The sequence below is a fragment of the Psammomys obesus genome, unplaced genomic scaffold (assembly GCF_907164565.1).
Source record: "Psammomys obesus unplaced genomic scaffold, mPsaObe1.curated_primary_1811, whole genome shotgun sequence".
NCBI classification, from domain to species: domain Eukaryota; kingdom Metazoa; phylum Chordata; class Mammalia; order Rodentia; family Muridae; genus Psammomys; species Psammomys obesus.
The window spans coordinates 429,818-446,059 of NW_026592776.1; the positions used below are offsets into that span (position 1 = coordinate 429,818).

The window sequence follows — 16,242 nt, forward strand, 5'->3', positions numbered from 1 at the left end:
TTCTCCCACTTTCACCATTGTTTTAGCTACTGCTTGTTCTGTAACTATGAGTCTGCAATGCTGTGCATAATCCACTTCAAGGAATTTCACTTGCTCATTTAGGCTCCCTCAAGCTGCCTTAAAACTTGAATTTGAGCATCCCAAATATTACTCATAGTCATGAGTTAAGCATACCACTAGCAGTCATGGTTAAAGCACAGAATAAGCTGCAGAAAGAAACTATTTATTATATTATTTCTTTTTTAAATTTTTTTATTTATTACAATTTATTTACTTTCTATCCCAGATGTGGCCCCCTCCATCAGCACCTCCCAATCCTGCCCTCCCTCTTCTGCTCCCATGCCCCTTCCCCAGTTCACTGATAGGGGAGGTCCTCTTCCCCTTCCCTCTGACCCTAGCCTATCAGGTCTCATCAGGACTGGCTGCATTATCTTCCTCTATGGCCTGGTAAGGCTGCCATCCCCCACCACTCAGGGGGAGGTGATCAAAGAGGCAGCCACTGAGTTCATGTCAGAGACAGCTCTCTCTGTTCCCATTACGAGGGAACCCACTTGGACACTGAGCTGCCATGAGCTACATGTGTGCAGGGGTTCTAGGTTATCTCTATGAATGGTCTTTGGCTGGAGTATCAGTCTCAGAAAAGACCCCTGTGCCCAGAATGTTTTGGTTCTGTTGCTCTCCTTGTGGAGCTCTTGTCCTCTCCAGATCTTACTATCTCCCACTTCTTTCATAAGATTTCCTGCACTCAGCTATGTAGACAAAGAGATGGGTGAAAAGTTTCTACCTGGAACACTGATGCTACTTCCTATCTCTCTTCTGGTCCATGGGAAGGCCACATAGTGTGTCTGCACTCCATTCAGACAAGGCCTTCATAGCAAGCACTCACAGTGCTCTAGGAGTCACTTCCATTTAGTTCCAGTAATCTTTGTAGAATTTGTACCCTGTCTCTGATTTTACACGTTAGACCTTTAGTACCTAATAGTAGCAGTTATGGATGGATGTGCACCAAAACTCTTGTACTTTGAGAAGAAATCCATAGATACCAAACCCTTAAATATTTGAAAACTTTGGATTACTATACAAAAATATATCCTAAAGACATCCATTACTAACATTCTGATTTTACATGATTTGCATCCAAATTCTGGTGTGTATGTTTTTATGTGTCCCTTCAAGATAGAGTTACAAGTATCCCAGGCTGGCCTCAAGTTTTTGGTTGTGGAAGATAACCCTGAACATATTACCCTCCTGCCTCTACCTCCAGAAATACTGAGTTTATAGATGTGTGCTCCAATGCCTAATTTATGCCCAGCTGATGATCAGCCCCAGAAAGCACTCCACCAACTGAGTTGCATCCTCAGTCACAGAAATTGTTTTTTTTTTTTTTTTTTTCCAAAAGGATTCATCGGTTACAGTATCATGAAGGTGGTAGATAACCGCGTTTGTTCATGGTTCTGCCTTAGACCTTACTGACCCTTCTTCCCTCAGGGTCTTATCAAAAAGGTTACCAGTTTTCTTTTTTTGCTTGTTTCTTGATTCCCCAAATCAGCCACTAAGTCAATGTTTCTCAACCTGTTGTCTCCACTGTTTTGGAGCAACACTGTTTTGAAAGCAACTCTTTCGTAGAGATCAAATATCAGATAGCCTGCATATCAGACATTTACATTATGATTCATCAGTAGCAAAATTAGAGTTATAATATATTATAGCAGTGAAAATAATTTTATGGTTGAGGAACCTATATTAAATGGTCGCAACATTAGGAAGATTGACCAGTGGTTGTTACATATACTCTTTATCCTCCATTGAATTGCTTTATTATGCTGCCACCAAAATCCTGTCACTTCCATATTCAAACTGAGCAGATTTGAGAAGCAGCTATTTAATGTTCCCTTTAAGCCTCAATCTCTTTATCTGTAGTGCAGATAATAGTACTTAAAATGAGTTAACTGGTAAGAATTATCTGAGATAATTCCATATAAATGGTGGTGGTTAGGATATAGTACTGCCTTAAATATTATTGCTATAGCTATATCTGCAAGAGAACTGCCTCAACAATTGAGAGAATTGAAATATACCAACTCCATATTCACTTAACAAAGAAAAAGAGGAAACCAATAAAAAGCAAGAAGGGAAAAGTTCAATATAAACTCAAAGACAATGAAATAGAAAGTGTAGGGGGGGGAAAATGTACAACACTAGTAAAGCAAAACAGGCTATAACCACAGGTAAGAAGGAGATTGGGAGATGTGAATATATAAAAGAAGGTCATGAGTTGAAAATTGTCAAAGCTGTTCTGGAGATGTAGCTCAGCTGGTAGTACACTTGCCTAGCACACAGGAAGTCCTAGGTTCTTTCATACAACATAAAACCCAGTGTCATGGTGCAGACTTATAATTCCAGAACTCTGGAGGTGAAGGAAAAAGGATCAGAAGTTCAGAAGTTCAAGGTTATCCTCAGCTACATCGCGAGTTTAAGAGAACTTTGAGTACATAAGACCCTGTGTTTAAAAAAAAAAAGTGCTGGACTGGGTGGTGCATGCCTTTATGAGGCAGAGGCAGGTAGATATCTGAGTTGGAAACCAGCTTGGTCTACACAGTGAGTCCAAGACTGCCAAGGCTACACAGAGAAGCCCTGTTTCGAATGAATGAATGAATGAATGAATGAATAAATGAATGAATGAATGAATATTTTTTAAAAAAAACAAACAAAGAAAAAACAGAGTAATTGTTAAAGCTCAGTGATAGACTGAGTTTACGATAACTAGTCTTTGCATTTCAGGGTATACTAAAAAATAAGACTAAGTTTAATGCTGTTCATTTGTTCTGAAATACATAGTTTTAAGGGAAAATCTAAAGCACATTATTTATAAATGAACAGAAGAATCAAGTACACCAGTAGTCTTGAAAAGAATTTAAATCATTAGTGAATAAGAATGCAGCATGTGTAATACACATGCACAATCACAATGCAGATCCCCCACAATTTCTTATTAGCATCTGATTTCTTTTATAAATTTATAGCCATGAAAATGAAAATTGGCGTAGAAAAGAAAACAGAATGCTAATTTAATATATGAATACAAATCCAAAAATCTTAATAAAGCATCTATAAAGTTCAGACTTATATTGAAACAGCCAGTTTTATCCAAAATGCAAGTATAGGTCAGTATTAAGAAATCTATTCATATAAGTAATTAAATTAGTAAATCAAAGGAAGAAACACTGGGTTTATTATATTAATAGGAAATACAGATTTATGAAATTGGACTTTTAAAGAAAACATGCATCAGATAGGCTTAAAACTAAATTTTTATGTCTAAGTGCATTAGTGATTTTATTTCCAAAGTGAAGATCAAAGTAGCATTTGATATAGCTTACTTTAAACTCCATTGATGGAGAAATTTAATTTTGTTATATAATTGGAAATCAGTGAAGAATTTTGGGTGGGACCATAACCTATTTTAATTTTTGTTTCATTTGTATTTCTGGGTTGTTTGTTTGTTTGTTTGTTTATAGCTAGGATATAGTTGTTTATGGCTAGTATGAAGATTTGACTAGATAAAGACTTTTTTTTCCAAGGCAGTGTTTCTTCGTGTCTATGGCTGTCCTTTACTTGCTTTGTAGACCATGCTGACATTGAGCTCATAGAGATCCACTGTCCGCTACTCATGATAAACAGTCTTTTTTATTTTATTTTTTATTTTATTTTATTTTGAGATATGGTATCTCTCATTGTATAGCCAGGGTTGGTCTTAAACTCCAGATTCTCTAACCTCTGTCTTCCATGTGTTGGAATTATAAGCCTGTGCCACCACACCTGACCCTGATTTGTGCTTTAGGATTATTCTGCCTGCTGTAAAGACAAAGGACTGAGAAGGGGAAAAATGGAAACAAGAAGACAATATTCTTGATAATATACTACTACTTTTCAAAATTAGTTCTGGATAAATGTGAATGCATGAAAGATGAGGACATAACAAGAATACAAAAATAAAAATAAAAACAAGTGCCCTGCAGTAAATTTATATTGTAGGATTTTTAGCATTCATTAGTAATGCATTTTTAAGTTTTTTTTTTTTAATACTAGAACTGGAATCAGCAAACTGCACCTATGATTATTTCTTTTTTTTTTTCTGTAAATAAAGTTTAATTGAAACAGAGCCTCACCTATTCATTTCCCATTGTGTTGGCAGGATAGAAGCCATCTGTCCTGCAAAGCTGCAAATATTTGCTAAATGGCCTTTTACTGAAAATGTGGTAACACATTTAGTGTGGCCCAGATGTATATGTGTGTATGTGCAGAAAAAACAGTAAAGAAAATCTCCATAGTCCCGTTTATTTTTCTCCTGGTTCTAGGGACTGAACCAAAGACCTTGCACATACTATGCAAATACGGTATCACCAAGCTTCAACCCCAGGCCATGGTGGGTGGGGGTGCAGTAGGATCGGAAAGAAGATCAAGGCCTATCTGGGCTATGTAGGGACTTAAAGGCCAACCTGAGAGATACATGAGATAGTTTTTCAAATGAAAAGAGTGCTTCTTTGTTTGTTGCTTTAAAAGTGTCTCTTGAATGAAGTAGAGGAATGTTCTGAACCAAGAACTCTTTCCGTAACTGGTGGTGATCAAACATGATGTTTGGTTCAGTGTAGTCTGATGAGGCATGTCTCGTGCAGACTGCAGTTGTGTATTAGGTGGACTCCCTAACTTCTGTTCTGTTGGAGCTTCTTAAGAGTACTTAACTGATTTCATTTTGAGATATGGAAGAATTCTGCTCTGATGAAAAGTTTGTGTTTTCCTTACTAAAAAACAGAGTCATCTGTATTTAACTGAAAGTGTGTAGCTGTCTGAGTATAATTCTAGGATCTAACATAGACATGTGTTTCAGTTGATTTCTAATGTATTTGCATGAGATCCTTGACATGAAAATTTGATGTAGCAGGAAGAGCCCTAGCTTTTTATTTATCACATAATGGACACAACAATGCATGCTCAATAAGTGTTCAGCTGAGCCCCAACTATAGGTAGCTCTGTTACCAAAATTGTGCCCACCTCTGCCCAGGTACTTCATGTAGAAAGCTAGTTTATTCTAATTGTTCTTTCTCCTCCCACTTCCCTTCCACTTTCCGTATACTGAGGATGAAGCGACACAAAAAGATCACTGAGCCACACCCTAACGCCCGTGTTCTGGATGTTTTCAGAATCTCTTTAGGTTCGAAATTTCAATGGTTTTTATTAAATTTTATAAGGCATGTAGATTAGCACTTGGGGTTTTTCTTGGCTCCACGTAGATTAAATTTACATTAGCTTTTGTATCTGCTAATCCTTTGGTTATTTTAAGTGCCACTTGTGGTGATGTTCTGAGTATTGGCATAATTTAAATTTTTTTTCCAAAGTAAAATATGAGGAAGGGCTTGTATAACAGCCAGACTTCACCTTCCTTTTCAGCTTAGTTTATTAGGAATTCACTTTTGCTCTCTAATAAACCCTGAGATTGGACTTTTTAATTTAAACTTTTATCAACTGGGAATTGAGTTTTAGTTACTAGAGCCTTGAAGTCTTTAACTTGTTTGATAATTGATGATTACAATCCATGTAAATTTATTTAAGTTCAGTGTACATTCATTTAAGATGGAAAGAATTTATCCTTTAATCTAAAAGTTTGTTTTTTGGTTTTGTTTTGTTTTGTTTTTCATGAGCCTTTGTTTTCTAACCTTAGTTATGAAACTCTTCCTTACTGACAGGGAACACCCTTAGCATGTCTAAATATAACTTTGAAGTCATCTTGAGGCCATATCTTGTATATGTGTATAAACATTACAAAGGGTAAATTCCCACATTTGCATCAGCAACTTTTACTATTTTAGTAACAAGAACTAGTTTCACTTGCTTTTAAGACTCAAAGTTAAGAAACATTGCCGTTTCTCAAGATTCTAAAATGCCATTCGTTTTACTGTTGTAAAAATTGTTAGGGCTGCTGGGAATCAGGAGAAAAAAAATACTTCAACAGGATTTTGTTATCAGCAAATCTATTGCAGTTTCCTGTTCTGGCCTCCCTACCTAAACTATACACCAGAGCCTCTGTAGGCAGGTTCCTCCTTTCTTTTACCACAGGAAAACTGTCCAGCCTCTTTTTCTAGCATTTTCAGGACCCGCCTGACAGGAAATTTTCTAATTGCGGGAACAGCTGGTAGAAGAAAACTTTTCAGGGGCTTGGCCCTCTCTTTTCTAACTTAAGTTTTACTGTCAGGAATTCTTTTATCAGCAGCATGGTCTCGTAGTCATGTTTAAATTTTTGTCTTTTCGTGTTCGCTCTATTCCGGTAAGCTTTGCTCAACATTTTTTTTTTAAATGTTTGATTCAGAATGAACTATAATTATGCTAGTTATTCAGTTTTATAGATTCTTTTAAGGAACTTTTAAAAACTCAGAATAAGTTTTGAATAAACTTTTAAAGAAATACATTTTTGTTTACTAAAAGTAAGCTGGTAGGTTATATTAGGCATTTCAACTCTTCATTTTGTTAATTTATTTTTATATTGGATTATTTGTGCTAGAGTAATTTTATCATGCTAGTGTTTATAATTTTAAACAAATGGTTTTACCTCTCAGAATTAAACTGGTTATAAACAGAATTGCAAACTTAACTAATAGTATTACTCTGTAAGTAATATTTTGGCATATGTTTTAAGTATTCAAACAGTATTGTTGTAAGTAGTCAAACAGGTTTTTTTTTTTTTTTGAAACTGGTTCCTATAAAAACTTGAGAGCTTTAAACATCTCTACATTTAAATAACTGTAAACAAATAATTTAACCTGACTTAGAGTAGGCACAATTTTCAAAGAATTATTTTGTCACAGCGGGTTTAGTGAAATGATAATTTGCATTCTAGTTAATGTAAAATATGGTCAAAATTAACTTGATGTGCTGCCATGAGAATTGTTCAATACTGCTGCTCTTTAAAGAGAATTAAATTTGGTGATTGAGATTCCTAAATTGGGGAAAAAAGTGTTGACAATGTTGGTCTGTAGATTTAACAATGCCGTTTCTTTTAAACATGGAAGAAGTTGGCTCATGGTATTCTGTTAAAGAATTTCATTAAGTAAATATATTGAACTCATTTATTTAATTAGGAAGTGAGATAAATTGAATCTAATCAAATGTTTTCTAGACTAAATTAAAATGTTGTTTCTTACCATGCATTGGATAACTAGCTTAATTGTTTGCCACACCAAATGATTTATCTAAGTATAGATTATATTTTAAAAAAAAGTTAAAGCATCTTTTTAAAATAAATATAATGCTTTAGGAATCTCTGTTGGAAGGGATTGTTCAGTGTCTTTAGTCTACAGTACCATTAAGGAATAAGCTATTTATATTTCATTTGTAATGTTTTTTCTGTGTTACACCAAGAAATGGGTCCATAGTTGAGAAATACTGTTTATGGTCTTGTACCAAGTAACATTTAAATATTTTTCTTCGAGCTTTAAAAATGTTTTCTGGCATTCAAAACAATTTGGAAAATACAAATGCCTCAAGAACACATTTCCTGACTCAAGGGAGGGGAGGAAAAGGAAATTATGTATACAAGGTAGGGCATAATGCCAAACATTGAGTCATTCTTTAAAATCAGTTAATATCACCCAGTTTGTGGTCTTAGTGCTAGCATGGTACAAGGTTAGGTTTTTAATAACTCAAGAAGACAACATTAATTTAACTACCTTTTCTTTATTTTTTTTTTTTTGTATTTTAGGGTCAAGGTAACATTTTCCCCTCTTGGCTTGAAAGGATTTTTTTTTTTTTAATTTGAGACAGGGTTTCTCTGTGTAGCCCTGGCAGTCCTCGAACTTGCTTTGTAGACCAGGCTTTGTACACTTTCTTTGTAGGTCCTCCTACCTCTTCGTCCCAGGGCTGAGATTAAAAGTGTAGCCATCACACCTGGCTTACAAAGGAATTATTAAGTTAATCATTTTCCCACTTTAAGAGTGAACTTTGAAGACTAAGAATGAGCATCTGGGCATGATGGCGCATACCTGTAATCTCAGCACTCAGAGAGGCAGAGGCAGGTGGATCTCTTGAGTTTGAGGCCAGCCTGGTCCACAAAGTAAGTGCAGAACCACCAGGACTACACAGAGAAAACCTGCCTCAAAACAACCAAACAGAAAAGACCAATAATGAACTTGATGGCCCTTAATACTAGTACAGTAAGTGGTCAGTACCCTTAAGCAATGGGTGAAAAATGTCAGGGAAATTTAAAAGAATGATATAGAATTGTGACATAGGTTGATTGCTAGCCCATTTTGGCTATCATAAAATCTTTGCTTAACAAATAGGCAGAATTCGAAAAATAGAATTAGAGAATTTATAACAATTTTAGGTGCACAGGGATTTTTTGTAGTGAAAAAAGTACTCATGTATCACTTAAAACATCACATACTACGGTAGATCTACTACATAAAACTAGATGTGGCGGTACACACCTGTAACCCCAACACTCAGAAATCATAGGCAAGCAATTTCTGTGAGTTCAAAGTCAACCTGGTCTGCATAGTGAGTTCTAGGACAGCCAGAAATACATAGTAAGACTCTTGTCTTAATTTTTTTTCAACATAAAAGTAGGAAGATAGTCAAGGAAATTTCTCAGAAAGTAGAGATATGAGATTAAAATATGTAATTCCAAACCCACCGAAAAAGAAGTTGCTAAAATAAAAGCCCTGAAAAATGAAATTATTAGCTATTAGATTCCCTACAGAGAGGAAGAATTCATGGATGATAAAAATTATGTAAGCACCTAATATTCTGAGAAAAAGTGGACTCCCGCTTATCTCATTAGTGTAGAGTTTCAAAAAATAAAGACAAAGGAGAATCTTTTAATTTTTTTAAATAGGATTGAACACTCCAAAGTTAAAGGAAGGAGGATTTCTGTATATTTGAAGCCCGAATGGTTTATTTATTGAGCTCCAGGCTAGCAAAGGTTATATAGTGAGACCCTGTCTCAATATATATATAATAGAGACCAGTAAGATGTCTCAGGGGTTAAGGAGTAGGGGCATTTGCTGCCAATCCTGGCTACCTGAGTTAAGTCCCAGAGACCCACATGGTAGAAAGGAGCTAACCCACTCCACAAAGTTTTCCTCTGCCTTGCATGTTGTCACACACACCAGAAATAGATGTTAAATACATTTTTTTAAAGGCCATCTAAGACTGGAGAGATGGCTTAGTGGTTATGAGTACTGACTGGCTGCTCTTCCACAAAATTCAGGTTTGAGTCCCAGCACCTACATGGCAGCTTACAGAGATCTGTTCCATATGATCACACGTTCTCTTCTGGTCTCCATGGGCAACAGGCATACACACGGTACACAGGCATACATGGGCAGAAAATACTTATACTTACAAAATAAATAATTTTTAAATCCTAGCACAGAGAGGAAGAAGTAGGTATAAAGTCTCATTCCTAGCCAAGACGACATTCATAATTGACACCTGCTGGGAAAGGAAAAATCAGTTTTCTCCAATGCACTATCACTGGGTACATCAGCCACACTACAGGGCAAGCCCAAGCCTAGGAATATTTGACTAACACAAAATAAACTCCATGCTCTTTTTGGTTGGTTTGGATTTTTTTTGTTGTTTTTGTTTGTTTTTAAATTTTATTTATACAATATTCTGCCTGCATGTACGCCTGCACACCAGAAGAGGGCACCAGATCTCATTATAGATGGTTAGAGGCCACCATGTGGTTGCTGGGAATTAAATTCAGGACCTTTGGAAGAACAACCAGTGCTCTTAACTTCTGAGCCATCTCTCCAGACCTGAATCTGTTTTTCTTTCCTTTTGTTTTTGTTTTTGTTTGTTTTTCGAGACAGGGTTTGTTTCCTGGCTCTTGTGGACTCGCTGTATTGACCAGGCTGACCTCGGACTCAGAGATCGCCTGCCTCTATTTCCTGAGTGCTGGGATTAAAGGTGTTCACCACAGTGCCCAGTAACTTTATGTTTTTTGTATGTCTACTTTTTGTATTTTTTTTTCTCTTGTTGGTATTTGTTGGTTGATCGGTCTTGACCTTTCTTTGATTTTTATTTATGGGGTTTTTTTTTGTTTTTTGTTTTTTGTTTTGTTTTTTTTGTTTGTTTGTTTTTTGAGCAAGAGACAGAAAATTAAATTGGTTGTGTCAGGAGGTAGAGAGGAGCTGGAAGAAGCTGGGAGAGGAGAAACCTCAATAAAATATATTGGATGTAAAGAGGTCATCTGCAAAGTGTGACTAGGTTAGCATCACCCATCTTGTAAGCAACCCAGTTGCTAGAAGGCAATGAAGAAATGACATCAAATTTCTGAGCCAAAGTTATTTTCAGCCTGATATCTGACTCCAAGCCAAACTTTACAACTATGAAGACAAAATAAGGACAAGATTTATGCAGTCCAGAAAATTTTCTTCCAGCAGGGCATAGTCATGTACTTATAAGCACTCAGGAGCCTGAGATAGCATTGTGAATTTGAGACCAGCCTAGACTACATAGCAAGACCCTGTCTTAGGACGCTGAAAAAATTTCCCCCCATATAATCTTTCATAGGAAGTTATAAAGGGCAATCCTAAAAGAGGGAGGCATTAAAAAAACAAAGCAAGAACAGAAAATCATGGATTCAGCCAGTAAAAAACTCCTCATGGATTGGCCTGGAAATCACTGTTAGGGGCTCATATAAAAGAAATCTACTATATTACCTAGTATGCCATTGAGATGTCAATGCTGTTGTATAGGGATTTAACCTAGTTAGGATCAGGCTATAGAGAGTACTTGTTAAATTGCAAAATAGAAAACAGAGCATTGGTGTTCTCTCTCACATACAAACATACAAAAGTGCAGACAACACACATCTTGTCTCAGGCTGACCTTGAACTGTTTCTCATGCCTCAGCCTCCCTCCAGCAGGGATTACAGGCATGTTTCAGCATGCCTGTACAGAGCATTAGTTTTTGGGTTTTTTGTTGTTGTTTTGTTTTGTTGTTTGTTTCTTTTTTGTTTGTTTGTTTGCTTGTTTCAAGACAGGGTTTCACTGTGTAACAGCTCAGTCTGGCCTCAAACTCACAGAGATCTGCCTGCCTCTGCCTCCCAAAGTGCTGGGATTACAGGTATGTACCATTGTGCCTGGCTTAGTTTTCTTCATGAGCTTAGCAATGTGAAAACATAGCTACAGGGGAAAGTTAAAGGATATGGGCGCTATCGACTTTTACAAGGTGGGGGAGTTAAGATTCTATTCAAAAACAGGATAATGAAAGAGTTTAAGTAAAAGTAATATAATTATCCACAGTAGAAAAGATGATTAAAGAAGGAAGAGATCTAAGTGAGCCTTTGTCTTATTTTAAAGTTATTAGGTATCCTAAGTTTAATAAATTATCAAAGTAAATGCAAAACTAATTGCTTTTAAAATCTGTGTTGAGCAATGCATGATGGCAGATGCCTTTAATAGCATGACTGACAATGCAGAGGCAGATGGATTTCTTGAGTTTGGGCCAGCCTGCCTGGTCTACATAGTGAGCTCCGGGACAGCCAGTGCTACAAAGAGGTACTCTGTCTCATATATCAATAAATGCAAAAACCTACATAACCTGCTTTTCACTATAAGCTGCTCTGCCACTATCTTGTTTGTAATCTATGTACATGTGTTACTTTGAATTAGAAATTTAAAAAAAATTAGGGAATAACAAATATATTTGGAACTAGAGAAGGTGACTCAACAGTTAAGAGTATTTGTTGTTCTTGCCCGTTTTAGCACCCACATCAGATTCCTCTCAACTGCATGTAACTCCAGCTCTAGGACACTCCTTCAGTACCTACACACTTGCTCATTTACATGCAGAGAATCACACACATACATACTAAATTTTTAAAAAGTGAAAAATAAGTATTGTAGGATGACAAAAGTCTATTGTATAATAAAGAAATAGGTTGAAGCCGTATTGCAAAAAACCTCAAATGCCGTGGTAAAGCAGTGCGTTCAACTTGGGAGAACTTGAAGAGGTGTTTGAGCAGTCTGGTCATATAACTGGAGCAGAATATTTTTCAGAAAATGTATCAAGAAAGATGAACTAGACAGAGGCAGGACGAGGTATTATGTATGCACACCCAGACCTATTTCAGTCAGTTTTCTACATGAAAGATTAAAGGGTTACAATCTGCATGATCCTATTAGCAATAGAAGAAAAGAAGAAAGGTCTTCCAAGTGCCATACTTGATATGCAGTTGGTATTTCAGTATATATTTATTGACTGCAGAGATCAAAGGAAGCCTGCATTTTTAGTGGCTTAATTGACATGAGAGAAAAGGAAGGGTAGCTATCAAAAAAGAGAATAGTAACCAGTGTTTATTCTGAGATCCATTCCATGATTGTAGCCTACACTGTAACAGTAAACCATGATCCTTTTTGCTTGCCTCAGTCTGCTAAATGCTTATGATTTAAGAGCTGTTCCTCCTTGTTTATGTCACATCCTTGTGAAAGGCATTCTAGCAGGTATTTGCTGTGGACTATAATGTGCAAAAATATTGTAGCTGAATTAAATTACGTTCCAATTACCAAAAAAAAAAAGATAAAATGTAGACTATTACAGAGTATAGTACTGCTAGATTCTATAGAAACTGACTGACACATGCTAGAATCCAACCATTGAACATGGCTCCATGAGGCAAGTTTGCAATCTGTTACTAGTCTTTAAAATGCAATGTGATGATGCTTTGGGGATGTGGAGAAGAAAGATGACTCCTTTTATGTGTATATAATTTATGAATCAATAAGCATACAAATATTGGTTCTTGATAATCATTTTATTGCTAAGCATGTACTACTGGGGTAGCTGAAACAGGAGATAGATGACTAGTTACAGCTAAGATAATGACTTATGCCTGTAATTGCAGAATTTAGGAGGCTGAGCCAAAGAGATTTACCACAAGTTCAGGCCAACTTAAACTGATAGTGATATCCTGTGTGAAAAACAAAGATCACAAAGCCCAGGGGCATAAGTCCAAGAACATCTACCACCCTTAGAGTAGTGTAAGTGTATGGGCCTTGTTTGGAAGTAGAAAACTGGAATTGAGTCCTGAGTCTGCAACATACTGGCTGTGCTCTTTAGCCCTCGTTTAATCTCTTTAAACTTTAGACTGCAGAATATCCAAAGCATTTTTTACTTTAATAGAGCTGTTAAATTTATCATGGTAAATGGGGGGAGGAACACGTGAATTCTGAAATGCTTTTTCCTGACCTTGGAATTTATAATCATCAGCCCTCAAAAACATTAATAAAAGGTCAAAGGTTTGTCATGAAACATGAATACAATATAAAAAGAAAAGCACCTGATATATGTTTGATACAAGATAAATAATAAGTATTTGCTATCCTTTCATATATAGAGATCTTATTTATCATTCCTACCTATGCATTCTTTGTAAAGTTTTTTTTTTTTTAATTTGGTAGTTTGTGTCCTGCTTTTCTTACTATAACTGCTTAGACTCATTCCAAGAGAAATGTGCTCAGAAAGAGGTAGGACTTTAAAATGAGTTAATGCTTGGTTCAACTCTTAATACCTGACATTAAGGATTGCTATGAGAATTGAAGGGAATAATGCTTGTGGAATTACAAAATACATTAAAATATTGGAAAAAATTTGTTATTTACTGGAATTCTAAGACAGTACAAAATTACTAAGATGCCAAAGTAGTAGGCCTATGAACTACAGACTACTTCTGCCTTGGAAAGTGATATGGCGTATTCCTTTACCTCCTCTACCTGAAGGTTATTTTTCTTTTCATTACACATTTCCAGAAACTACATTATGGTGTCGTATTAATGTGTTGTTGTTTTGTTGTTGTTGTTTTTTTTTTCTGAGAAATCTCTGCAATTACTTCTATTGCCAAAATTATTCTTGATTGGTAGTTGGTTGGTTAGTTTTTAATAGTATTGGGGTTGAACCTGCGGCCTCCCACATGTTAAACAAACGTTCTGCCACTGAGCTTATTGCCAGCCTTGTAAGGACATATGAAAAAATGCTAATGGAAACATCTGTATAAAGTACTACAATCCTAAAAATAGTGAGACCAGGTATGGTGGCATAATGCCTATAGTCTTAGTGCTCTGGAGGCTGAGGATCAGTAGGATCCCGAGTTTGAAGCCAGCCTGGATTACACAATGAGACCCTAGCTTCAAAAACAAAAGTATTGGTATAAAACTTTTAGATTATTCTACCAGTACTTCTGCATTTAGAACAAAACAACATTGATAGTCAAGAAAATAGAAATGACAGTATTTATTTAACAGACTTATACCTCTGGTTTGTGTGAATCTTGTTGCTGCTGTTTTTTGTCTGTGACAGACAGTATTGTCTGGATTAATCTGTTCATCTCAACACAAATAGGTAATTAGAACTCTATGCACATATTATATTTTCTAGTATCCACTTTAAGCTTTAAAGACCCTTTCTGTAAGCTGAATGTGATGTTGCATGCCTGTAATCACAGCACTGGAAAAACTAAGGCAAAAGGATTGCCTACAAGTTGGAGGCCAGCGTGGTCTACATAAGACACTATCTCAAAATATCCTCCCTTGGCCCAAATATTTTTCATTTTTATTGTGTAAAACAGTCATGTTTGATCCCTATGTCCAAATGTTAATTCTTTTCTTACCAGAGTCAATAACCCTTTCTCTCCTTTGTGAATGAGAAGTACCTTAGGTATTTCAAACATAAAACCTCACTCTGCGTTTCCCATTCTTCTTCAGTATGCTTTCTTAGACAGCTGTGTGAAGGATAGAACTGTATATTTTCAGTCCCTTTCCCCAACAAACAGGGCTTAATAAATGGTATTTGTTTCACCTGATAAAGTTACATACAAGACACATGACAGAAAATACAATAATCTTGTATGTTCAGGTGTTCTCACACACTTTTGTTCCCCTTAAAACTACTCTAATTATCTCCAATAAAAGAATGAAAACTTGCAAATAATTAGTACTATTATCATATAGACATTAATAGGGCTTAACATTCTCTAACATTTAACTTGAAAGTATAATTACTTGTGTATTTTTTATTCATTTGATAAGTCAGTAAAGAGTAGTTTTGTATATTATTTTGAGAGTTTATAATATGCTTTACTAAGTTAAGATTATTTGATTCCTAATGAGAGTCATTCTGGCTAACAATATGTTGTCTCTTTATATTTACCTTAACAGGAGGAAGGCAGTATCAAAGAAATCGCAATCACACATCATGTGAAGGAAGGACATGAAAAGGCAGATCCTTCCCAGTTTGAGCTTTTAAAAGTATTAGGGCAGGGATCATTTGGAAAGGTAAGTAATAATTGTGTGCTATAAAGAAGTTTATAGAAATTCTGTAAAAGTAGACGACAGTAAAAAAAAAAAAAAATCACTGCAGTTGTAGTTACTCATTTGTAAAATTACTTATTGGCTAGCTCTCCCATTAGGCTAGAGATTCCATGACTAGCATAGTGCCTAGCATCTAATTCTAAAAAAAAAATTAATGAGTCATAGTGATGACCTCATAGGATAGTGGTGAGAATTAAAAGATATAAGGCTAAACTAATATCTGGCATTAATTCTATTATCATACTGTTCAACAAACCCAAATAGACAGGTTTATTTTCATGCATTAGATTTCAGGCAACACAATATTTAAGGAATTCAAATGCTTCTCACTTCATTTCTGTAAAAGTATTTTAAGTGCCTCACTATAAATAGCAAACATTAAAATAGGGTGTCTTCTTTCTTACTCATCCTTAAAGGCCAGTGTAAACGAAGGAAACAGGGATGACCTGTCAGAGCCTATAATAGCTGCGTGGGCAAGTGAGGACTCCTGCTGCTCTCACTGAGCTTGGCAGCTCACTGGCTTAAGCAAACAGTTAAAGAATTTTCATGAGCAGGAACCTGGAACTGGATATCTGACCCAGGTCATGTCCCACTGTGACACCAGACAAGTGGTTTGACTTTACTAAGCCCTGATTTGGGCAACTATAAACTGGCATTGTTTAGTAGGCCTGCCTCTCCAGACTATCATGATGCTGCAGTGCAGATGTTTCTGAAGGCACTGTGGAAGTTAAGCTCTAAAAGTTAGCTTTCAAAGAACGGAAACACATTTAGAAGCTATATGAATTGTTTGTTTGTTTTTGGTTTTTTTGTGTGTTTTTTTTAGAATGGAATAAAGCCATCCATAAGGCACTCTGCCTAATTAGAATTTATTTC

The 16,242-nt window shown here is 35.9% G+C and overlaps 1 protein-coding gene across 3 annotated transcripts in view; it reads left to right on the top strand.

Moving 5' to 3' along the window:
- Nucleotides 1-16,242, top strand: part of Rps6ka3 (ribosomal protein S6 kinase A3) — a 119,099-nt gene that overhangs the window by 45,585 nt on the left and 57,272 nt on the right. For all 3 annotated transcript variants that reach the window (XR_008721110.1, XM_055615716.1, XM_055615715.1), the window contains one exon: nt 15,217-15,333. Coding sequence is in view for 2 of the 3 variants with exons in the window: in XM_055615716.1 (XP_055471691.1) it covers nt 15,217-15,333 (117 nt within the window). In the remaining variant the exon portion in view is untranslated. The remainder of the gene's footprint in view (nt 1-15,216; nt 15,334-16,242) is intronic.